The following is a 26,623-nucleotide window of genomic DNA, read 5'->3' as shown; positions in this document are numbered from 1 at the left end:
TCAGCAGTCCGTGGTCTCCGTTGTCTGATTCTCCTCTTCATGATGTGCCATACATTTTCAATAGGAGATAGATCTGGACTGGCAGCAGGCCAGTCAAGCACACGCACTCTGTGTCTACAAAGCCACGCTGTTGTAGCCCGTGCAGAATGTGGTCTAGCATTGTCCTGCTGAAATAAGCATGGACGTCCCAGGAAGAGACGTTGCCTTGATGGCAACATATGTCTCTCTAAAATCCTAATATACGCCTCAGAATCAATGGTACCTTCACATACATGCAACTCACCCATGCCGTGGGCACTGATGCACCCCCATACCATCACAGATGCTGGCTTTTGCACCTTTCGTTGATAACAATCCCAATGGTCATTTACACCTTTGGCACGGAGAACTCGAAGCCCGTTTTTTTCTGAAAACTAGCTGAAATGTGGACTCATCTGACCACAGCAGACTGTTCCACAGTCTTTCGTTCCATCTGAGATGAGCTCGGGCCCAGAGAATTCGCCGGCGTTTCTGCATAGAGTTGATGTATGGCTTCCTCCTTGCGTAATACAGTTTCAAGTTGCATTTCTGGATGCAGCGACGGACTGTGTTGAGTGACAATGGTTTTCCGAAGTACTCCCGAGCCCAGGTGGCTATAATTGTCACAGTAGCATGACTTTTCTGTGCACTTTTCAATCTTATTTTAACTCTGTCCCAACTTTTGTTGAGTGTGTTGCAGCCATCAAATTCTAAATTTGTGTATATTTACAAAATACAATTAAGTTGATCAGTAAAACTATTGAAAATCTTTTCTTTGTACTTTTGTCAGTTAAATAAAGGTTCACATGAATTAACATATCACAGATTTTTGTTTTTATTGCATTTTGGAAAATATCCCAACTTTTCTGGAAATGGGGTTTGTAATTTATAATAAATTGTTTGTACATAGGACAGTCAATATAACATAGAAATGCAATTGTATCAGCATGGATTAATCAGTCTGATGGCCTGGTAGAAGATGATGTCCCAGAGCCTGTTGGTCTTTTTGCTGTAGTACCGTTTCCTGGATGGTAGTAGCAGGAACAGTTCGTGGTTGTGATGAATTGGGTCCCCAATAACCTTCGGGCCCTTTTAACACACCTGTCTCTAAAAATGCCCTCAATAGTGGGAAGTTCAAATGTACAAATGCGCTGGGCTGTCTGCACCACTCTCTGCCAGGTCCTGCGATTAAGAGAAGTACAGTTCCCATAAAAGGCAGTGATGCAGCCAGTCAGGATGCTCTCAATTGTGTTCCTGTAGAAAGTCCTTAGGATTTGGGGCACCATCCCAAACTTCAACTGTCTGAGGTGAAAGAGGTGCTGTTGTGTTTCTTTCACAACTCAGCTGGTATGTACAGACCATGTGATATGCTTGTTGATGTTTATGCCGAGGAACTTAAAGCTGTTCATACTCTCAACCCCAGATCCATTGATGTCAATAGGGGTTAGACTGTCTCCATTCCTCCGTCCACAATCAGCTCCTTTGTTTTTGTGACAATGAGGGAGACATTGTTTTCTTGACACCAGTCAGATGTTGTACAGACCTCAGATAGAGTCAGCAATCAAATGGTTGAGCATGGTGCGATGAATGTGCTGAGCTGTGTATATCACAATGCAGGAAACATCATAGGAAAGCCAGATGAGCTCAGGACAGGGAATTATGATATTGTAGCCATTATTGGAACTTGATTGCACCCAACAATCTGAGGGATGTAGAGGAACAAATTTGTAGAGAGATCGCAGACCATGCCAAGAAACAAAGATTAATTCAGAAAGTGATTTTAACTTTCCATATATTGACTGAGCCTCCCATTCTGTAAAAGGACTAGATGGGGTAGAGTTTGTCAAGTGTGCCCTTAATCAATACGTAGAATTCCTAATGTAGAAGTGTGCAATAAGCTATTAGGGAATGATCCAGGGCTGGTGACAGAAATTAGTGATAATAATGTCATGAAATTCAAAGTAAATAAGGAAAAAGAGAAGTCTGGTCCATGGGGTGAGATTCTAAATCGGAGAAAGGTCAATTTTGATGGTATCAGATTGTTTTGGACAGGCTGTTTTCTGCAACGAAGCACTTGGTAAGTGGGAGGCCTTCACCAGGGAAATTTTGAGGGTGTAGAGTTTGTATGTGCCTGCCAAAATAAAAGTTGAAAGGTGACTGGTGCAGGGGACCTTGGTTTTCAAGAGATAATGAGGCCTGGGACATTTCTTCCCCAATGCCTCAGACTTTTGGGTACCCAGACTCATTAATGACTACAATATCATAATTCCACGCCCTGAGCTCATATGACTTTTTTTTAGTCATCTTCTGTTAGCTTCTAAAAAATTCCCAATAGTTTTTGCTCTTTTGTTTCCTCTCTCTTTGGCTCTTATGTTGATGTTGGCTTCTCATTTCAGCCACGGTTGTGTCCTCCTGCCTTTCCAATGCTTCCATTTCTTTGGGATGTATCAATCACTCAGCTCCTGAATTGCTCCCAGAAACTCCAGCCATTGCTGCTCCTTTGTCACTCCGACCGTATCCCTTCCAAACAAGTTTGACCAGCTTCTCTATCATAGAAACATGGAGTAGTTCAGTACGGAAACAGCCTATTTGGCCCATCTAGTCAATGCCGAAAAACATTTAAGCTGTCTAATGCAACCACCTGCACCTGGACCATTGCCCTCCATTCACCTACCATCCAGGATCCCATCCAAACTTCTTCTAAATGGTGAAACCGAGCTCATATTCACCACTTGTGCTGTCATCTCATTCCACACTCTAACGACAATTTCAGTAAAGAGCTTTCCCAAATGTTCCCGTTAAATTTTCCCCTTCCCCACTTACGCATGACTTCTGGTTGTCATCCCACCCAAACTCAGTGGAAAAAGCTGCTTGCATTCACCCTGTCTATACCCTCATAATTTTGTAGACTTCTAACAAATCCTCAAAATAATGTGTAATTTCCTTTTTTAGGTGTATAAGATGATGAGGGGCATTGATGGCGTGGATAGCAAGAGGTTTTTTTCCCAGGGCTGAAATGGCTAACATGAGGGGGCATAGTTTTAAGGTGTTTGGAAATAGATACCGAGGGGATGTCAGGGGTAAGTTTTTTACCCAGAGAGTGGTGGGTACATGCAATACACTGCTGGCTATTTGTGTGTGTGTGTTTCAGTTACTGTGGGGCCAGGCACCCATGCAGCTCAGTGGGAACAGGGAATAATACCAATGGAGAGAGTCAAACTGAGCCAGGTCACAGATTGGAGATGGCAGAAATGCCCCATTCCTAATGAGACAGGGAGACTAAGAGAATTTGATGGTCATTCCAGATACCAGCACTGTGCCCAGTTAGAAGATGATTTCTCTCTCCAACTTGGGTTGAACTTCACTGTAACAGTGTGTTGTCAGATCACACCTTGACAACTCAAGTGATCTCATCTGAAATACTGTCCTTCACCCATTGATGGATTTTGTAAATCTTTTTATAGGTTAAAAATGGCAAGGAATTTGTCTACGGGAACCTTGAGAACAACACGCCAGTTTTGCTGTCTCAGCCCAGATATTTAAGAAGTGGAGCAAGGGATTCACTCAATCATCCTTCCTGCTCAGACTGTGGGGAGGGATTCACTCGATCATCTGACCGACTGGCACGCCCGTCATTTTACACATGGGGAGAGGCTGTTCATCTACTCAGACAGCAGGAATGGATTCACTCAGTCATCTCAACTGAAGGTACATCAGCAAGTTCACACTGGATAAGGCCATTCCTCTGTTTTGTGTGTGAGAAGGGATTCAGTTGGTCATCCCACCCATGGACACACCAGTCAGTTCACACTGGACAAAGGCTGGTCATCTGCTGAATTTGTGGGGAATGATTCACTCGGTCACCTGACCTAATGGCTCACCAGCGAGTTCACACCGGGGAGCGGCCTTTCACCTGTTCAGACTGTGGTAAAGGATTCACTCGGTCATCCACCCTAATGGCACACCAGCGAGTTCACACCGGGGAGCGGCCGTTCATCTGTTCAGACTGTGGGAAAGGATTCACTCGGTCTTCTGACCTAATGGCACACCAGCGAGTTCACACCGGAGAGCGGCCGTTCACCTGCTCAGACTGTGGGAAGGGATTCACTCAGTCATCTACACTGAAGGAACATCAGCGAGTTCACACTGGAGAGAGGCCGTTCACTTGTTCAGACTGTGGGAAGGGATTCACTAGGTCATCTAAACTGAAGGTACATCAGAGACTTCACACTGGAGAGAGGCCATTCACCTGCTCAGACTGCGGGAAGGGATTCACTCAGTCATCCGACGTACTGGTACACCAGTCAGTTCACACTGAGGAGAGGCCGTTCACCTGCTCAGACTGCGGGAAGGGATTCACTCGGTCATCCGAACTACTGGTACACCAGTCAGTTCACACTGGGGAGAAGCCATTCAACTGCTCAGTCTGTGGGAAGAGATTCAGTCGGTCATCCACTCTTCAGAGACACCAGCGAGTTCACACTGGGGAGAAGCCATTCAACTGCTCAGTCTGTGGGAAGAGATTCACTCAGTCATCCCATCTACTGAGTCATCAGCGAGTTCACACTGGGGAGAAACCGTTCACCTGCTCAGAATGTGGGAAGGGGTTCACTCGGTCATCCCAACTACTGGCACACCAGTCAGTTCATACGGGAGCAGCTGTTCACCTGCTGTGAATGTGGGAAAGGATTCATGTGGTCATCTCATCTGCAGAGACACCAGTGAGTTTACACCGGGTCGAGGCCGTTCACCTGCTTAGACACTGGGAAGAGTTTCTCTCGGCCTTCTCAATCAAACGTGCATCATTGAGTTCACACTGGGAGAGACGGTTCACCTGCTGTGAATGTGGGAGGGGATTCCCTCAGTAATCTAACCTTGTGACACACTACCGGGTTCACACTGGGGAGAAAGTTTCAATAAGCTGCATGCTGGATATTTATCCATCACCGTTGCTGAATGCAATTTCGAGAGTGTCGGTGCTGAACTCTGCAATTATTGCTGCTGCTCACCACACCCAGTTCTGCACCCTGGTCACTGGGCATGGGAGGAGTTTCTTCTGCTACATATTCACCTTTAATGGGACTGGAGTTTAATATTCTGGATCTGAGACAAATAAATCAGTTCCATTTTGAACTCTGTCTCCGGTACTTATTGAATTTATAACACACCTAGTGTACAGTAGACAGTCAACTCAGGCCGGCTGGACCCTGCCAGTGATTCTGTTCCATGACAGTCCTTTTGAATCCTCCCCTGTTGTTCACCTCTCGCTCTCCCTGTGGTGATGAGTTCCAAATAGTCTCCACTCTGTGGGTGAAGAGGTTTCCCTTGAATTCTCTGCAGACTGAAGAAGTCAAGTTGACTGCAATTCTGTCTGACATGCTCTTCTCCCCTCAAATCTCTGGGCTGAAGAAGAATGACATTGGTAGTTAACCTCCTCATTCTTGGCTGATTTCCACATTATGGGTCATGTTCCCTGCTTCTGAAGAGTTAACATAGAAGCATAGAAAACCTACAGCAGAATAGAGTCCCCTCAGCCCACAAAGTTGTGCTGAACATGTCCCTACCTCAGAAATTACTCGGGTTATCCATAGCCCTCTATTTTTTCTGAGCTCCATGTACCGATCCAAAAGTCTCTTAAATTATCCTCCCCCACTGTTGACGGCAGCCAATTCCACCTGCTCACCACTCTCTGTGGAAAACACTTACCCCTGACATCTCTGCTGCACCTTCTCCCCAGCACCTTAAACCTGTGCCCTGTTGTGGCAGCCATTTCAGCCCTAGGAAAAAGCCTCTGACTATCTGCATGATCAATGCCTCTCATCATCTTATACACCTCTATCAAGTCACCTCTCATCCTCCGTCTCTCCAAGGAGAAAAGGCCAAGTTCACTCAACCTGTTTTCATAGGCATGCTCCCCAATCCAGGCAACATCCTTGTAAATCTCCTCTGCACTCTTTCTATGGTTTCCACACCCTTCCTGTAGTGAGGCGACCAGAACTGAGCACAGTACTCCAAGTGGGTTCTGAATAGGGTCCTATATATCTGCAACATTCCCTCCCGGCTCCTAACTTCAATTCCACAATTGATAATGGTCAATACACCATACACCTTCTTAACCACAGAATCAACCTGCGCAGCTGCTTTGAGTGTTCTATGGACTCAGACCCCAAGATCCCTCTGATCCTCCACACTGCCAGGAGTCTTACATTAATACTACATTCTGCCATCATATTTGACCTACCAAAAGGAACCACTTAACATTTATATGGGTTGAACTCCATCTGCCACTTCTCAGCCCAGTTTTGCATCCTATCAATGTCCTGCTGTAACCTCTGACAGCCGTCCACACTATCCACAACACCCCCAACCTTTGTGTCATCAGCAAACTTACTAACCCATCTCTGTACTTCCTCATCTAGGAAATTTATAAAAAAAGTCACAAAGAGTAAGGGTCCCAGAACAGATCCCTGTGGCCCACCACTGGTCACCAACCTCCTGGTTGTGCCCAGCTGGGAATCAGCTATTCTGGATTTGGTGTTGTGCAATGAACCGATTTAGAGCACTTAAGGTAAAACAATTCTGAGGGGCAAGCGATCTTAATGTAATTGAATTCACCCTGAAATTTGAGATGGAGAAGCTAAAGTGAGATGTATCAGTATAACCATGGAATAAGGAAAATTGCAGAGGCATGAGAGAGGAACTGGCCAAATTTGATAGGGGAAAAAAAAACACTGGCAGGGATGATGGCTAAGCATCAGTGGCTGTAATTACGGGAAGCAATTCGGAAGACACGGGATATATACTTTCCAAAAAGGAAGAACTATTCTAAAGACAACATCACACAACCTCAGCGAATGAGAAGGCAAAGCCAACATAAAAGCCAAAGAGAGGGTAGATCACAGAGCAAAAATTGATGGGAAGTTAGATGATTGGGAAACTTTTCTGAACAAACAAGAGGCAACTAAAAAAGTAATTAAGAAAGAAAAGATGGAATATGAAGCTAGCTAATTACATCAAAGATGATACCAAATGTTTCTTCAGATACATAAAGTGTAAAAGAGAGGCAACAGTGATATTGGACCAGAGGGAAACTATGCCTGGTGAGAGTGGGGGGGGGGTAGTAATGGCGAACAAGGAGATGGCGGGTGAACTGATTTAGTATTTTGTTTCAGTCTTCATTATGGAAGCAACCAACGGGATGTTGGAAGTCTAGATGTCAGTGTCAGAAGTGTGTGAAGTTGCCGATACTCAAGAGAAATTTCCCGTGAAACAGAAAGGTCTGAAGGTAAATAGATACCTGGACCAGATGATGTACATCCCAGAGTTCTGGAAGAGGTGGCCGAAGAGATTGTGGAGGTATTAGTAATGATGTTTCAAGAATCAATGAAGTCTGATATGGTTGCGGAAGACTCCAAATTTGGAAATGTCACTCTGCTATTCAAGAAGGGAGAGAGATAGAAGAATGGAAGTTTTAGGACAGTTAGTCTGACCTCATTGGTTGGGTAGATATTAGTGTCGGTTGTTCGGGATGTGTTCTCAGGGCACTTTGAGGCACATAATAAAATCGGCCTTCAGCATGTTTGCCTCAAGGGAAAATCTTGCCTGAACAGTGTGTTGAAATTCTTTGAATTTATTGAAGTGGTAATAGCAAGATAGACAAAGGAGAATCGGTTGATGATGTCCACCTGCACTTTCAGAGGGTGTTTCACAAGGTGCTACACATGAGGCTGGTTAACAAGTTATGAGCCCATGATATTACAGGGGTTACATCCCTCATGGGTATCTTGTGACTGTCTTATGACCATGATGTAATTAATAATGTTATGAGCATGATGTAATCGTCTTGTGGAGGTCACATGATGTAATTTTCCCACCGATGTGAGGTCACGTGATGACATGTTCTCACCAGGTATATAAAGGGAGACCTCTGGTGCGATGTAGTTAGTTTTTCCAGTTGAGTTTTAAGTTTAGTTTGTTATTTAATTCGTCAGATACTCTGTTATGCTGCATATTTCTTTAGTTTCCCTCTAAAGTGGAGGTCTACTTTCTATTGTGAGTAGTATTGGAGAGTGAAGACCTTACTAAAGCACAGGAACTCACAGAGTCAAGTAAAGCTGATGTCGTTCGGCTGTATTGGAGAGGATCGACATTTATTGAATCTTCGTTCAAGAAATAGTGACCTGCATCTGAGATATCCTCTGCTAAAGCAGGAAGGATTGTGGAGTATCTATTTTCCAAAGGAAAAGATCAGTTCCTTTAAACCGTTTTATTTCCGTCGTTGTGAATCCTGCGGACAAGGGAGGGTCTGGCTGGGATCAACAGCAATGTCACGTCTTCGAGGAATTCATTACTTTAGGAAAGTCTCTCCTAATTGGCTGTATAAATGTCTTGGACTTTCGAATTTACCATTCGAAGAACTGTGTTCGGATTTACCACTTTAAGAACAGTTTTCACATTTACCATTTTAAGAACTGTTTCAGAGTTGCCATAGAGCAGTTAACTTCCGGTTAAGTTAGTCATTTAAATACATTTCGCTACTTTTGAGCAGAGTTTAATAAAATGTTTGTTTGTTTTTATAAAACCTGACTCAATTCTGTAGTCATTGTTATCGGTCACTTGACATCGGAAAGATTATTGCATGGATAAAACAGTGGCTGATTGGCAGATGCAAAGGATAGTAATAACGGGGATGTTTTCTGGTTGGCTGCCGGTGACTAGTGATGTTCCACAGGACTTGGATGACAAAATTAATAGCTTTATTGCAAAGTTTGCCGATCATATCAAGAGAGCTGAAGGGCCAGGTAGTTTTGAGGAAGCAGAAAGGCGAGAAAAGGACTTTGGCGCTTAGAGGAATGGGCGTAAATGAAGCAGATGGAATACCATGTCCCGAAGTGTATAGCCATGCACATTGGGGAACGAAATACCGAATACACTATTTTCCAAATAGTCTAAATTTGGGAGCACTTGTGCAGGATTCCTTCAACGATAATTTGTAGTTTGAGTCGGTGGTGAGGAAGACACCGAGTCCTAGCCCAGACCCTGAGTCCCAGCCTAGTCCAGGGCCTGAGTCCTTGTGTTGTCATGGTCCGGTCCGTGAAGTCTGCATTCCGGTTCACGGTCCGGTCCGTGGACCCAGGACTCTGGGTCTTCGAGCTGTCCCTCATTTGGTTGAGTTAATCATAGGCACCTGATTCCCATCTTTAGGCTTGGAAAATAAGTAGCCTTGGGGTTGAGTGTGGTCTGCTGGTTTGTCTCGTTAGTCCCCTTTGGAGCAACCTGCTGATGGAAGGCTAGTGAAACCATCCGTGATCTCTAGGCCTGGTTGGAGGACCAACGCTTCATTGAGCATTGTTGCCACTCGTCAGAGCAGTCATCGTGGTATGGAGTTGGCCGTTTCTGTAGCCAGCCAAGGTTGCTGACTGCCATGAGACTCAGAGACACCCCGAATTGAGCTGCTTTCCTGTCCTTGCCTCTGTTGGGTAAGCCAGGCTGTAATTGCCGTTACCCTGCGGTTGGTTCTGTCCCTTCCTGTACCTTGTCTCTGACAGGTAAGCAGGCCATTTGCCGTTACCCTGCGGTTGGTTCTGTCCCTTCCTGTACCTTGTCTCCATCGGGTAAGCAGGCCGTTTGCCATTACCCTGCGGTTGGGTCGGTCCCTTCCTGTCCTTGCCTCCGTGGAGTGATTTAAGAGAAGTTTGGATGGGTTCATGGATGAGAGGGGTATGGGGGATATGGTCACGGTGGAAGTTGCTGGAATTTGGCAGATTGATGGGTTGGCACAGACTAGACTGGCCGTATGGCATTACTCTGTGCTGTACTGCTCTATGACCCGAATGTCTGCACAAACTCTTCAGCTAATTGTTTCTAAACCCTTGAATGTACACCATCTGTCCGGGAGACTTGCCTGCCTTCTGTCATAATGGGGGAACCGGGGCGGACCCAAATACAGGTCACAAACACGTTTTGTAGTAGGGTTAACAAAATTGACTTCATTACTCGTTACAGGAAGAGCAAAACGGAAGCGGGAATAAGCGTACTGGACATGTCACAACGGGGGCGTTCGGAACGGACGTAAATGGAAGACACAGACACTGAAGTGCAAGGAACAGGACTCAATTAGATTAGGGACGTGACAGGATACAGGCAAGAAGCAGGGACAAGAATGCAGACTTGGGTTTAAGAAAGTGGGACCAGGACTAGAAACCATGGACTAGGAGACAAGGCTTCGATTCCGAGCCCAAGACTGGACAAAGACCCAGAACCTGGGTCTTGCCTCGGGCTCGGACTCCAGAACCAGGCAAGGACATGACATGGCTTCAGAGCAAGACGAGGCTGGGGTCTACAGGCCTGAGCCGGGAGACAGGCTGGGGTCCTGGGCCTTGAGCTTGGCTGCAGGCTGGGGTCCTGGACCTTGAGCTTGGCTGCAGGTTGGGGTCTTGAGCTTGGCTGCAGGCTGGGGTCTTAGATCTTCGAGGCTTGTGTTCTTGGAGCTTGGGTTGTGATCTTCAAGGCCTGGATTCTTGGACCTTCTCCTGGGCAGGACAGGGAACTTCACCCCACGGAGGTAAGGACAGGAAGGGGCCGACCCAACCGCAGGGTAATGGCAAATGGCCTGCTTACCCAATGGAGACAAGGTACAGGAAGGGACAGAACCAACCACAGGGTTACGGCAATTACGGCCTGGCTTACCCAACAGAGGCAAAGACAGGAAAAGAGCTCAATCTGGGGTGGCTCTGAGTCTTGTGGCAGTCAGCAACCTTGGCTGGCTACAGAAACAGCCAATCCATACCACGATGACTGCTCTGACGAGTGGCAACAAGGCTCAATGAAGCGTTGGTCCTCCAACCAGGCCTAGAGATCACAGATGGTTTCACTAGCCTTCCATCAGCAGGTTGCTCCAAAGGGGACTAACGAGACAAACCAGCAGCTCATACTCAACCCCAAGACTACTTATATTCCAAGCTGAAAGATGGGAATCAGGTGCCCATGATTAACTCAACCAAACAAGGGACAGCTGGAAGACCCAGAGTCCTGAGTCCACGGACCGGACCGTGAACCGGAATGCGGACTTCACGGACCGGACCATGACAACACAAGGACTCAGGCCCTGGACTAGGCTGGGACTCAGGGTCTGGGCTAGGACTCGGTGTCTTCCTCACCGCCGACTCAACCTACAAATTATCCTTTAAGGAATCCTGCACAAGTGCCGCCAAGTTTAGACTATTTGGAAAATAGTGTATTCGGTATTTCGTTCCCCAATGTGCATGGCTATACACTTCGGGACATGGTATTCCATCTGCTTCATTTACGCCCTTTCCTCTAAACGCCAAAGTCCTTTTATAGCCTCTCTGATTCCTCAAAACTACCTGGCCCTTCAGCTCTCTTGATATGATCGGCAAACTTTGCAATACAGCTATTAATTCTGTCATCCAAGTCCTGTGGAACATTGCTAGTCACCGGCAGCCAACCAGAAAACATCCCCGTTATTACTATCCTTTGCATCTGCCAATCAGCCACTGTTTTATCCATGCAATAATCTTTCCCATGTCAAGTGACCGGTAACAATGAATATAGAATTGAGTCAGGTTTTATAAAAACAAACAAACATTTATTAATCTCTGCTCAAAAGTAGCAAAATGTATTTAAACGACTAACTTAATCAGAAGTTAACTGATCTACGGCAACTCTGAAACAGTTCTTAAAAGGGTAAATGCGAAAACAGTTCTTAAAGTGGTAAATTTGAACCCAGTTCTTAGAATGGTAAATTCGAAAGTCCGAGAGATTTATACAGTCAGTTAGGAGAGACTTTCCTAAAGTAATGAATTCCTCGAGGACGTGACATTACTGCTGACCCCAGCCGGAACCTGCCTTGTCCGCAGGATTCACGGCGACGGAAATAAAATGGTTTAAAGGAACTGACCTTTTCCTCTGGAGAATAGTTACTGCACAATTCTTCCTGCTTTAGCAGAGGATATCTCAGATGCAGGTCACTATTTCTTGAACAAAGATTCAATAAAGGTCGATCCTCTCCAAGATAGCCGAACGACATCAGCTTTACTTGACTCTGTGAGTTCCTGTACTTTAGTAAGGTCTTCACTCTGCAATACTACTTACAATAGAAAGTAAACCTCCACTTTAGAGGGAAACTAAACGAATATGCAGCATAACAGAGTATCTGACGAATTAAATAACAAACTAAACTTAAAACTCAACTGGAAAAACTAACTACATCGCACCAGAGGTCTCTCTTTATATACCTGGTGAGAACATGTCATCACGTGACCTCACATCGGTGGGAAAATTACATCATGTGATCTCCACAAGACGATTACATCATGCTCATCACATACTTAATTACATCATAGAAACCATAGAAACTGCAGCACAGAAACAGGCCTTTTGGCCCTTCTTGGCTGTGCCAAACCATTTTCTGCCTAGTCCCACTGACCTGCACACGGACCATATCCCTCCATACACCTCCCATCCATGTATCTGTCCAATTTATTCTTAAATGTTAAAAAAGAACCCGCATTTACCACCTCATCTGGCAGCTCATTCCATACTCCCACCACTCTCTGTGTGAAGAATCCCCTCCTAATGTTCCCTTTAAACTTCCCCCCCCTCACCCTTAACCCATGTCCTCTGTTTTTTTCTCTCCCCTTGCCTCAGTGGAAAAAGCCTGCTTGCATTCACTCTATCTATACCCATCATAATTTTATATACCTTTATCAAATCTCCCCTCATTCTTCTACGCTCTAGGGAATAAAGTCCTAACCTATTCAACCTTTCTCTGTAACTGAGTTTCTCAAGTCCTGACAACATGCTTGTAGACCTTCTCTGCACTCTTTCAACCTTACTTATATCCTTCCTGTAATTTGGTGACCAAAACTGAACACAATACTTCAGATTCAGCCTCACCAATGCCTTATACAACCTCATCATAACATTCCAGCTCTTATACTCAATACTTTGATTAATAAAGGCCAATGTACCAAAAGCTCTCTTTACGACCCTATCTACTTGTGACACCACTTTTAGGGAATTTTGTATCTGTATTCCCAGATCCCTCTGTTCTACTGCACTCCTCAGTGCCTTACCATTAACCCTGTATGTTCTACCTTGGTTTGTCCTTCCAAAGTGCAATACCTCACAGTTGTCAGTATTAAACTCCATCTGCCATTTTTCAGCCCATTTTTCCATCTGGTCCAAGTCCCTCTGCAGGCTCTGAAAACCTTCCTCACTGTCTACTACACCTCCAATCTTTGTATCATTGTATCATCATGGTCATAAGACAGTCACAAGATACCCATGAGGTATGCAACACCTGTAATATCATGGGCTCATAACTTGTTAACCAGCCTCATGTGTAGCACCTTGTGAAACACCCTCTGAAAGTGCAGGTGGACATCATCAACCGATTCTCCTTTGTCTATCTTGCTATTACCACTTCAATAAATTCAAAGAATTTCAACACACTGTTCAGGCAAGATTTTCCCTTGAGGCAAACATGCTGAAGGCCGATTTTATTATGTGCCTCAAAGTGCCCTGAGAACACATCCCGAACAACTGACACTAATATCTACCCAACCAATGAGGTCAGACTAACTGTCCTAAAACTTCTGTTCTTCTATTTCTCTCCCTTCTTGAATAGCAGAGTGATATTTCCAAATTTGGAGTCTTCCGCAACCATATCAGACTTCATTGATTCTTGAAACATCATTACTAAAAGCTCCACAATCTCTTCGGCTGCCTCTTGCAAAAATCTGGGATGTACACCATCTGGTCCAGGTATCTATTTACCTTCAGACCTTTTCTGTTTCCCAGGAACCTTCTCTCGAGTAATGGCAACTTCACACACTTCTGACCACGGACATCTGGACTTCCACCTTTCCGTTGGTTGCTTCCACAATGAAGACTGATATGAAATACTTATTCAGTGCACCAGCCATCTCCTTGTCCCCTATTACTACTCACCCCACCCTCCCCAGGCATCGGTTCCCCTGGTTCGATATCCACTCTTGCCTCTCTTTTACACTTTATGTATCTGAAGAAACATTTGGTATCATGTTTAATGTAATAAGCTAGCTTCATATTCCATCTTTTCTTTCTTAATTACTTTTTTAGTTGCCTCTTGTTGGTATAGAAAAGCTTCCCAATCATCTAACTTCCCACCAATTTTTGCTCTGTTATCTGCCCTCTCTTTAGCTTTTACGTTGGCTTTGCCTTCTCATCAGCCGTGGTTGTATGATGTTGTCTTTAGAATAGTTCTTCCTTTTTGGAACGTATATATCCTGTGTCTTCAGAATTGCTTCCCGTAATTACAGCCATTGATGCTTTGTCGTCATCCCTGCCAGTGTTTTTTTTACCCTATCAAATTTGGCCGATTCCTCTCTCATGCCTTTGTAATTGTCCTTATTCCACAGTTGTACTGATACATCTCACCTTAGCTTCTCCCTCTCAAATTTCAGGATGAATTCAATTATATTATGATCACTTTCCCCTCAGGGTTCTTTTACCTTAGGTGATCTCATTCTGTTCATTGCACAACACCAAATCCAAAAATGCTGATTCCCAGCTGGGCACAACCAGGAGGTCATTGCCCAGCTGTGTGCCTCAGTTATCTGTTCGGACCCTTACTCTTCGTGATTTTTAGAAGTAACCTGGATGAGGAATTGAAGGGATGGGTTAGTAAGTTTGCTGATGACACAGAGGTTGGGGGTGTTGTGGAGAGTGTGGAGGCCTGTCAGAGGTTACAGTGGGACATTGATAGGATGCAAAACTGGGCTGAGAGGTGGCAGATGGAGTTCAACCCAGACAAGTGTGAAATGGTTCATTTTGGTAGGTCAAATATGATGACAGAATGTAGTATCAATGGTAAGACTCTTGGCATTGTGGAGGATCAGAGGGATCTTGGGGTCCAAGTCAATAGGACGCTCAAAGCAGCTGCACAGGTGGGCTCTGTGGTTAAGAAGGCATACGGTGTATTGGCCTTCATCAATCGTGGAATTGAATTTCAGAGCCGAGAGGTAATGTTGCAGCTATCTTGGACCTTGGTCAAAACCCACTTGGAGTACTGTGCTCAGTTCTGGTCACCTCACTACAGGAAGGATGTGGAAACAAAAGAAAGGGTGCAGAGGAGATTTACAGGGATGTCGCCTGGATTGGGGAGCATGCCTTATGAAAACAGGTTGACTGAACTCAGCCTTTTCTCCTCAGAGCGAAGGAAGATGAGAGGTGACCAGATAGAGGTGTAAAAGATGATGAGAGCCATTGATTGTGTGGATAGTCATGGGCTTTTCCCCAGGCCTGAAATGGCTGCCACAAGAGGGCACAGGGAGTAGGTACAAAGCTTGGGAGTCGGTACAGAGGAGACGTTGGGGGTAAGATTTGTACGCAGAGAGTGGTGAGTGCATGAAATGGGCTGCCGGCAACAGTGGGGGAGGCGGACACTATAGGGTATTTTAAGAGACTTTTGGATTGGTACATGGAGCTTAGAAACAGTTATGGGTAACCCTAGTAATTTCTAAGGTAGGGGCATGTTCGGCACAACTTTGTAGGCTGAAGGGCCTGTATTGTGCTGTACGTTATTCTATGTAAACACTTCAGAAGCAGGGAAAATGAACCATAATGTGGAAATGAGCCATGAATAAGGAGGTTAACTACCAATGTCATTCTTCCTCAGCCCAGAGATTTGAGGAATGAAGAACAGGTCAGATAGAACTGCCTCAACTTGACTTCTTCAGTCTGCAGAAAATTCAAGGGGAACCTCTTCACCCACAGAGTGGAGACTTTTGGAACCCATCACCACAGGGAGAGCGAGAGGGGAACAACAGGGGAGGATTGAAAAGGACTGTCATGGAACAGAATCACTGGCAGGGTCCAGCCGGCCTGAGTTGACTCTTTTCTGTACACAGGGTGTGTTATAAATTCACTAAGTACCAGAGACAGAGTTTACAATAGAACTGTGTTGTATTGTAAATTTGTCTCAGATCCAGAATATTAAACTCCAGTCCCATTAAAGGTGAATGTGTAGCAGAAGAAACTCCTCCCATGCCCATTGACCAGGGTTTCAGGTTTCAGGTTTATTATCACCGGCATTTTAAGTGAAATTTGTTGATTTAGCAGCAGCAGTTCAATGCAATACATATTTTGGCATAGATAATAATATAATACATAAATTAAAACATAGTAAATAAACAAGTAAATCAATTATGCATAATGAATACATTATTAAAATGTGTAAAAACACAAATGCTGCATATTAAAAAAGTGTCCAAAGCTTTCAAAGTCCATTCAGGAATCGGATGGCAGAAGGGAAGAAGCTGTTCCTGAATCACTGAGTGTGTGCCTTCAGGCTTCTGTATCTCCCACCTGATGGCAACAGTGAGAAAAGGGCATGCCCTGGGTGCTGATGGTGCAGAACTGGGTGTGGTGAGCAGCAGCAATAATTGCAGAGTTCAGCACCAACAGTCACTCTCGAAATTGCATTCAGCAACAGTGATGGACAAATATCCGGTATGCAGCTTATTGAAACTTCCTCCCCAGTGTGAACCCTGTAGTGTGTCACAAGTTTAGTTTACTGAGCAAATCCCTTCCAACATTCACAGCAGTGTATGGCCTTTCCCCAGTGAGAACTCAATGATGCACATTTGGTGGAGATGGCTGAGAGAATCTCTTCCCAATATCTGAGCAGGTGAACGTCCTCGACCCGGTGTGAACTCGCTGGTGTCTCTGTAGGCTGGATGACCGAGAGAATCTCTTCCCACAGACTGAGCAGGTGAACGGCCTCTCCCCAGTGTGAACTCGCTGGTGTCTCAGTAGGTGAAATGATGAAGTGAATCCCTTCCCACAGTCTGAGCAGGTGAATGGCCTCTCCCCAGTGTGAACTGACTGGTGTCTCTGTAGGCTGGATGACTCAGTGAATCCCTTCCCACAGTCTGAGCAGGTGAACGGCTTCTCCCCAGTGTGAACTCGCTGATGACTCTGTACGTGGGATGACCGAGTGAATCCCTTCCCACAGTCTGAGCAGGTGAACGGCCTCTCTCCAGTGTGAACTCTCTGATGTACCTTCAGTTCATATGACCGAGTGAATCCCTTCCCACAGTCCGAGCAGGTGAACGGCCTCTCTCCAGTGTGAACTGACTGGTGTCTCTGTAGGCTGGATGACTCAGTGAATCCCTTCCCACATTCTGAGCAGGTGAACGGCTTCTCCCCAGTGTGAACTCGCTGGTGTCTCTGTAGGTGGGATGACTGAGTGAATCCCTCCCCACAGTCTGAGCATGTGAACGGCCTCTCCCCAGTGTGAACTCGCTGATGTACCTTCAGTTGAGATGACTGAGTGAATCCCTTCCCACAGTCTGAGCAGGTGAACAGCCTCTCTCCAGTGTGAACTCTCTGATGTACCTTCAGTTCATATGAGCAAGTGAATCCCTTCCCACAGTCTGAGCAGGTGAACGGCTTCTCCCCAGTGTGAACTCGCTGATGACTCTGTAGGTGGGATGACCGAGTGAATCTTTTCCCACAGTCTGAGCAGGTGAACGGCTTCTCCCCAGTGTGAACTCGCTGATGACTCTGTAGCTGGGATGATCGAGTGAATCCCTTCCCACAGTTTGAGCAGGTGAACGGCCTCTCTCCAGTGTGAACTCTCTGATGTCCCTTCAGTTTAGATGAGTACGTGAATCCCTTCCCGCAGTCTGAGCAGGTGAACGGCCGCTCCTCGGTGTGAACTGACTGGTGAGCCATCAGGTCAGATGACCGAGTGAATCCTTCCCCACAAATTCAGCAGATGACCAGCCTCTGCCCAGTGTGAACTGACTGGTGTGTCCACAGGTGGGAAGACCGACTGAATCCCTTCTCACACACAGAACAGGTGAATGGCCTTGTCCCAGTGTGAACTTGCTGATATTCCTTCAGTTGAGATGAGGGACTGAATCCATTCCCAGTGTCTGAGCAGATGAATGGGATCTCTCCTGTGTGAGGTGACAGGCGTGCCAGTCGGTCAGATGAGCGAGTGAATCCCTCCCCACGGTCTGAGTAGGAAGGATGATCGAGTGAATCTCTTACTCCAGTTCTTAAATATCTGGACAGAGACAGAAAAACTGGCGTGTTGTGTTCGAGATTCCTGTAGATAGATTCCTTGTCGTTTTTAACCTGTAAAAACATTTACAAAATCCATCAGTGGGTGAAGGACAACATTTCACACCAGATCACTTTAGTCACCAAGGTGTGATCTGACATCACACTGTTACAGTGAGGGTCAACGCAAGTTGGAGAAATCATCTTCTAACTTCTGTCCCTATCTAACTGTGATACTACGTTCAGTGAAATATAGACCTGTATTCCCAGATCCCCTTTCTTCTACAACACTCCTCAGTGCCCCACCAGTCACTGAGTACAGCCTATGTCCTATCAAAAAGCAACACCCCACACTTGCCTGCATTAAATTCCATTTTTTGGTTTCACAACCCATTTTTGCAGCAGGTCTAGATTGCACTACAAGCCATGATAGTCTTCCTCGCTGTCCACTACACCACCAATCTTGGTGCCATCCACAAATTTGCTGATCCAGTGAACCACACTGTCATCCAGATTACTGATATAGATGACAAACAACAACAGACCCAACACTGATCCCTGTGGCACGCCACTAGTCACAGGCTTCCAGTCAGAGAGGCAACCATCTGCTACCACAGTCTGGCTTCTCCCAAAGACAGTGTCTCATCCAATTTACTATCCCATCTTGAATGCTGAGTGACTGAACCTTCTTGACCAACCTTCCATATGAGACTCTGTCAAGTGCCTTGCTAAAGTCCATGTGGACAACATCCACTGCCTTGCCTTCATCCACTTTCCTGATAACTTCCTTGAGAGACTCTATAAGATTGGTTAGACATGACCTACCGTGTGCAACGCCATGCTGTCTATCCTTAATCAGTCCACATCTATCCAAATACTTATATATCTGGTTCCTGCACATACATTCCAATAACTTTCCCAGTACTGATGTCAAGCGCACCAACATACAATTTCTTAGTTTACTTTCAGAGCCTGCCTTGAACAGTGGAACAACATTGGCTGTCCTCCAATCCTCCAGTCCCTCACCTGTCACTGAGGATGATTTATATATCTGTGCTTGGGCCCCGACAATTTCTTCACTTGTCTTCCACAGGGTCCCAGGGAACAACTTGTCAGGCCCTGGGGATTTATCCATGGTAATTTGCCTTAAGACAGGAAACAACTCCACCTCTGTAATCTGTACAGGGTCCATGAAGTTGATGCTGCTTTGCCTCACTTCTGTATACTGTGTCCATCTCCGGTGTAAATACGGATGCAAAAAAAATCTCCCCCATCTATGTTGTCTCCTCATATGGATTACCATTCTGATCTTCCAGAGGATTATTTTTTTCCCTTGCAACGTTTTTGCTCTTAACAGGTCTGCAGAATCCCTGAAGAGTCTCCTAAACCTTGTCTGCTGGGGCAACCTCATGCCTTTTTTATTTCTTTCATAAGTGTTCACTTGAATTTCCTGTACTTCATAGGAAGGAAGGAAGGAACGTCGCCTCAGACCATGACAGGCCTGCGTCAGGCATTTTCATGCCTTACAAGACGCAGGTTGGAAGTCTGTGTGGGGCGCCACTCCTCGCACAGACACTAGAGCAATGTGTGGTTAAGTGCCTTGCTCAAGGACACAAACACGCTGCCACAGCTGAGGCTCAAACTTCATAAGTATCCCATTTGTTCCTATCTTCCTGTACCTGGTATGCACCTCCTTTTTATTGATCGGGGAGATGAAATCGGGGTGATAGAGCTGCATGTTGAGAGGTGGGGGTAGGGGGGGATGTTTAAACTAAAGTTGCAGGGTGAATGGGAGCCTGAATAACAGAACAGATAGTGGAGAGGTTGTGGAGACAGATGTTGTTCAGTCCTCAGACAAAGTCAGGAGTGAAAACGTTGAGCATGGTGCAGTGAATATGCTGAGCCCTGTATATTTCAATACAGGGAGCAGCGTAGGAAAGGCGGATGTGTTCAGGGCATGGAACAAACCCTGGAATTATGACACTAGGATCTGGCAACTGTTTTCTGGGACAGGCTGCTTTATGACAAAGGTGTGCTTGGTAAATGGGAGGCCTTCAAAGTGAAGTTTTTAAAGTACAAAGCGGGTATGTGCTTGTCAGAATAAAAGGTAAAGATAGAAACTGTAGGGAACCTTGGATTTCAAGAGATATTGAGACCCTGGTGAAGCACAAAATGGAGTTGCATAACAGGGAGAGGCAGGTAGGTTCTTATGGAATATAAGAAAAGCAAGAGAACACATAAGAAATAAATCAGGATGTCTAAAAGAAGGCATGAGGTTGCCCTCACAAAAAACATACAGGAGAATCCTAACAGATTCCAGAGATAGATTAAGAGCAAAAGTATTGCAAGGGACAATGTTAGTCCTCTGATAGACCAGAATGGTAATCCATGTTTGGAACCAAAGCAGATGGGGAAGATCATCTCTACATGGACACAGAGTCTATGGAAGTGTGGGAAAGCAGCATTAACATCATGGACCCTGTACAGATTAAAGAAGAGGGGATGTTCACTATCCTGAGGCAGATTAGGGTGGATAAATCTCCAGGGAATGACAAGGTGCTCCCTCGGACTCTACGGGAGGTAAGTGCAGAAATTGTCGGGGCCCTAGCAGAGATAATTAAATCATCCTTGGTGACAGGGGGAGGAACCAGAGGATTGGAGGACAGCCAATGTTGTTTCGCTGTTTAACATAGAACATAGAAATCTACAACATATTACAGAGCCTTCAGGCCACAAAGTTGTGCCGACCATGTAACCGATTCTAGAAACTGCGTAGAATTTCCATAACGCAAAGCCCTCTGTTTTTCTGAGCTCCATGTACCTATCGAAGAGTCTCTTAAAAGACCCTATTGTATCCGTCTCTACCACCGTTGCTGGCAGTGCATTCCACTTACCCACCATTCTCTGTGTGAAAAACTTACCTCTGACATCCCCTTGATACACATTTTCAAGCACCTTAAAACTGTGCCCCCTCGTGTTAGCCATTTCAGCCCTGGGAAAAAGTCTCTGGCTATCCACGCGATCAATGCTCCTCATCATCTTATACACGTAAAAAAGGCTCTGAACATAAACAAGGAAATTATACATTGCTTTGAGGGTTTGTTCAAAGTATACAGAATTACGAGGGAAAATGCAAGCAGGCTTTTTCCACTGAGGTTGGGTGGGACTATAACCAGAGGTCATGGGTAAGTGGTGAAGGTGAAAATTTAAGGGGAATATATGGGAAAACTCTTCACTGAAATGGTTGTGACAGTGTGGAATGAGATGCCAGCACAAGTGGTTCATGCCAGATCAATTTCATCATTTAAGAAAAGCTGGGAGAGGTACCTTGATGGTAGGGGTATGGAGGGTGATGGTTCCGGTGCAGGTGGTTGCATCAGACAGCTTAAATGTTTTCATCATTGTCTAGAGGGGACAAACGGCCTGTTTCTGCACAGAATTTCTCCATGTTTCTATGACAGAGAAGCTGGCCAAACTTGACTGGAAGGGGAAACTGGTAGGAATAACGATGGAGCAGCAATGGCTGGAGTTTCTGGGAGCAACTCGGGAGCTGAGTGATAGATACATCCCAAAGAAGTGGAAGCATTGGAAAGGCAGGAGGACACAACCGTGGCTGAAATGAGAAGCCAAAGCCAACGCCAATATAAAAGCCAAAGAGAGGGCAAATAATACAACAAAAACTATTGGAAAGTTTTTAAAACCAACGGAAGACAACTAAAAAAAATAATCAGATATGCTCAGGACATTGATTTATGATTTGCAGTCATTAATGAGTCTTGGTAGCACCCAACAGTCCGAGGCATTTAGAGGAACAAGATCTCCGGGGCCTCAATATCTCTTGAAAACCAAGGATCCCTGCACCAGTTACCTTTCAACTTTTAATTTGGCATGCTCATATAAACTCTACACATTCAATATTCGACTTCTGATGGCCTCCCACTTACCAAGTACACCTTTGACAGAAAACAGCCTGTCCCAAAACACACTTGTCAGATCCTTTCTGATACCATCAAAATTGACCTTTGTGCAATTTAGACCATAAGACAAAGGAGCAGAAGTCGGCCATTCGGCCCATCGAGTCTGCTCCGCCATTTTATCATGAGTTGATCCATTCTCCTATTTAGTCCCACTCCCCTGCCTTCTCACCATAACCTTTGATGCCCTGGCTACTCAGATACCTATCAATCTCTGCCTTAAATACACCCAGTGACTTGGCCTCCCCTGCTGCCCGTGGCAACAAATTCCATAGATTCACCACCCTCTGACTAAAAAAATTTCTTCGCATTTCTGTTCTGAAAGGGCACCCTTCAATCCTTAAGTCATGCCCTCTCATACTAGACTCGCCCATCATGGGAAACAACTTTGCCACGTCCACTCTGTCCATGCCTTTTAACATTCGAAATATTTCTATGAGGCCTCCCCTCATTCTTCTAAACTCCAAGGAATACAGTCCAAGAGCGGACAAACGTTCCTCATATGTTAACCCTCTCATTCCCGGAATCATTCTAGTGAATCTTCTCTGTACCCTCTCCAATGTCAGCACATCCTTTCTTAAATAAGGAGACCAAAACTGCCCACAGTACTCCAAGTGAGGTCTCACCAGCGCCTTATAGAGCCTCAACATCACATCCCTGCTCCTATACTCTATTCCTCTAGAAATGAATGCCAACATTGCATTCGCCTTCTTCACTACTGACTCAACCTGCAGGTTAACTTTAAGGGAATCCTGTACGAGGACTCCCAAGAATCTCAACCCATGGTCCAGACCTCTCTTTTTCCATAATGACTTGGAATCTCATGGCATTATGATCACCAGATACAAAGTGTTCCCATACACTAATTTTTGTCACTAGCCCTGGATCATTTCCTAATAGCTTTTTGCACACTTCTACATTGGGAACTCTACATGTTGATTAAGGACACATTTGACAAACTCTACCCCAGATAGTCCTTTTCCAGTATGGTCGACCCAGTCAATATTTGGAAAGTTAAAATCACTTACTATATCAACATATGTTTCTTGGCATAGTCTGCAATCTCTCTACAAATTTGTTCCTCTAAATCCCTCAGACTGTTGGATGCAACCAAGTCCCAGTAAGGGCTACAATATTATGATTCCATGACCTGAGCTCATCTGGCTTTCCTACGATGCTTCTTGCATTGTGAAAAACACAGCTCTGCACATTCAGCACACCATGCTCAACCTTTTGATTGCTGACTTTGTCTGAACAACATCTGTCTGGGTGTCAAGAAAGCAACCTCTCCCTCAATGTCACAAAAAAAAAGGAACTGGTTTTGGACTACAGAAGGAATGGAGACATCAATGGATCTGGAGTTGAGAGAGGAAACAGCTTTAAGTTCCTCGGCATGAACATCACCGAGGATCTCATCTGGTCTTTGCACACCGGCTGTGTGGTATGTGGCTGTGTACCTCTTCCACCTCAGAAGCTTGAAGAAGTTTGGGATGGGGTCCCAAATCCTAAGAACTTTCTACAGGGACACAATTGAGAGCATCCTGACCGGCTGCATCACTGCCTGGTATGGGAACTGTACTTCCCTCAATCGCAGGACTCTGCAGAGTGTGGTGCAGGCAGCCCAGCGCATCTGTAGATGCGAACTTCCCACTATTTAGGACATTTACAAAGACAGGTGCGTATAAAGGCCCGAAGGATCATTAGGGATCCGAGTCACCCCAACCACAAACTGTTCCAGCTGTTACCATCCAGGAAATGGTACTGCAGCATAAAAGCCAGGCCCAACAGGCTCCTGGACAGCTACTTCCACCAGGCCATCAGACTGATTAATTCATACTGATGAAATTGTATTTCTATGTTATAATGACTGTACTATTTATTATAGGTTACTAGAAATTACACATTTAGATGGAGAATTAATGTAAAGATTTCTACTCCTCATGTATATTAAGGACATAAGTCATTTCAATTCACCCTCTCCACCCATCTGTTCTGCCATTCTGGCTCCAATCCCGCCTGCAACTTTAATTTAACCACCAACCCCTGCCACACACTAGCACTAGCTAGCAAGCCTCACCACTAGTATATTAGATCTCTGCTAGTTTTAATTCCCTAACTAACAAATCCTCTATCAGCCCTTTGAAATTCCTCTTCTAGGTAATCCCCTCTAACAGTTTCTAAAGTGGTCCACCTGTTGTTGTGTGGGATAGCAACAAGAGTACTCAGTGATGGCTATTTAACCTCATTCCCCTTCCTGACTCTCACCCAGTTTCCTGTGTCCTGCACCTTTGGTGTAACTCAGTTCTCTTCATGTCATATCCATCACCCCCTCCAACTCCCAAATGATCTGGAATTCATCCATTTCCAGCTCCAACTCCCTAACGTGCAGGGTTACAAGCTGCAGCTGGATGCACACCTAGCAGGTGAGGGTGTCAAGGACACTTGAAGTCTCCCCACCTTCCCACCAATGTCCCATCTAATTTGTAATGTGCCGTGTGCCAAAAAATCTTGTGCTGTGCAATTTTTACCCAGTGACAACAATATGTGCACACTGAACTTTAAATAGAGGTACTCATTTTAACAGCTAGTAAATCACTGTCAATAAGAACTTTGTTATCCTCTGGGTTTGATCAAGTTCATCTGCATTCTCACACAACCTACGTAGCAGGCCTGTAGAGGGTTAGGAAGAATTTTCTCACTCCAGCTTTTGCACACCATCCATATCTGATTTGCTTGCTAAATGACACTTTTAAAAGTCAGATTTCCAAATATCACTCCACTTCCTCCCACTTGCAAATTTTCCAGCAACTTTTGCATCACCACAATACACACAGTTTCTGTATCGTACATAAATATTTCCCCTGAACCCTCCCCCCAGGTGACTGACGGTGCTGAGCTTATTGATGGCAATGCCAATGAATATGAAGGGAAGGGCAGTAGTCTGTCCGGCACATGTGTGATGTGAAAGCTACTTGTGGCCCAGGACAAAAGTGTTTGATATAATTATGTACCCAGAGAGAGTGGGTCAAAACGTGTTCTCACGAGTAGAAAAGTCCAGAACAAGAGCAGGTAGAAGAAACAACACGCACACAAAATGCTGGAGGAACTCAGCAGGCCAGGCAGCATCTAAGGAAGAGTACTAATGCTGAATTCCTCCGGCAATTCGTGTGTGTTGCTTGGATTTTCAACATCTGCAGATTTTCTCTCGTTTGTGATAGGAGGTAGAACAAAGGTGATTTAAAAGATTTGTTCCCTTTCTCCGAGTTCCTAATCCTTGCATTTAGACAGCTGGAGCTCAGCTCAGTCTGAGAGATCCATCGGTTCCCATTCCCTCATCAGCCGGAAGCTCCCCGGGGCCCGTGTACGGGTCGTGGGGCTGAGAGAGAGGGAAGAGAACAGGACTGTCCCGGGATTACGGGTCACGGTATCCGGAGCTCACAGTAATTATCCCGAATTCGGTGTTGAAAACCCCACCAGCAAACTGTCTCTTACCTGGAGCCGATTTTCCGAGGCCTTTAGTGTACTGCGCGCATGCGCGATATTCGGGAACAAACATCAACCCTGACGCCTGCGCATTTGATCGGTGCTTCCGCGACGGCGAAAATTGTTATGCCGAGCTTTCTGGGTAATCACGGTGCCATTAAATGTTCCGGCAAGCTTCGGTTCCATGTCCAGACCTCAGTTTTTTTTGTGTAGAGTACTCAGTAGCTGTTTTAACACAGAAAGCGGATCCCATAAACGATTTGCTCAATATCAACAGGTATTCCGTGTATCTAATGCCAAAGTACAATCCTCTTACAAATGTAAGAGATTCTGCAGTTGCTGGAAATACAGAGACCCACACACACACAATGCTGGAGGAACTCTGCAGTTCAGGCAGCAAATAAGCAGCGGAGTTCACAGGCTAAGCATATTGAAGGAGCTCGGCCTAAACGTTGTGTATTTATTCCTCTCCACATTTGCTGCCTGATCTGTTGATTTCCACCAGTAATTTGCAGAAATTAACCACCTTTTTTTTCATTCAACCAGTTTCCGAATGTTTCTGATCTTTAATTTGTCGCCATATCCTGCTGGTCTGATTTCTCCTCCTCCTCGTAAACTCTAGACCCCATCATTCTCTGGAGCCCCAAAGCCCTGAATCATAATGCCAACTCTTTCTGACTCCGCTCTGTCGAAAATTCATTCGCTAGTCTGCTGTCAGGCTTGAGAGGCGCATTGCAACAATCCAGCTGCCTGAAGCACAGTCCATTGAAATTAGTGGAAATGACACAAAACGTCGGAAAGAGCGGGGAAGGAGTTTAACCAACTTCGTCCAGAGCCTTGAAGAACGTCAAAACCACAGTGAGCACGTCGTCTTATTCAGCCTGGAGACAATCATGCAGGAGATTCATGCAGGTGTATAGGATGATGAGAGGCATTGGTTGTGTGGATAGCCACAGGCTTTTTCCCAGGGCTGAAACGGCTAACACGAGGGGGCACAGGTTTAAGCTGCTTGAAAGTAGGCACAGAGGAGAGGTCAGAGCTAAGTTTTTTCTAAACAAGGAGTGGTGTGTGTG

The 26,623-nt window shown here is 45.3% G+C and overlaps 1 protein-coding gene across 6 annotated transcripts in view; it reads left to right on the top strand.

Annotated features, from left to right (window-relative positions):
* LOC140206901 (uncharacterized) overlaps positions 1 to 26,623 on the top strand; it is a 50,910-nt gene that overhangs the window by 16,653 nt on the left and 7,634 nt on the right. For 2 of the 6 annotated variants that reach the window (XM_072275171.1, XM_072275170.1), the window contains one exon: positions 3,483 to 5,135. The exons of 2 other annotated variants lie outside the window; for them this stretch is intronic. In XM_072275171.1, the coding sequence (XP_072131272.1) occupies positions 3,891 to 4,694 (804 nt within the window). In that variant the 5' untranslated portion in view covers positions 3,483 to 3,890 and the 3' untranslated portion in view covers positions 4,695 to 5,135. Of the gene's footprint in view, positions 1 to 3,482; positions 5,136 to 7,190; positions 8,564 to 26,172; positions 26,248 to 26,623 lie in introns of those variants that run through there. 2 more of the 6 variants (XR_011888422.1, XR_011888423.1) reach the window with 2 other exon arrangements.

Source organism: Mobula birostris, chromosome 13, assembly GCF_030028105.1.
Source record: "Mobula birostris isolate sMobBir1 chromosome 13, sMobBir1.hap1, whole genome shotgun sequence".
NCBI lineage: Eukaryota > Metazoa > Chordata > Chondrichthyes > Myliobatiformes > Myliobatidae > Mobula > Mobula birostris.
Note: the sequence above shows the minus strand (reverse complement) of the source record. Positions and strands in the feature narration are given on the sequence as shown.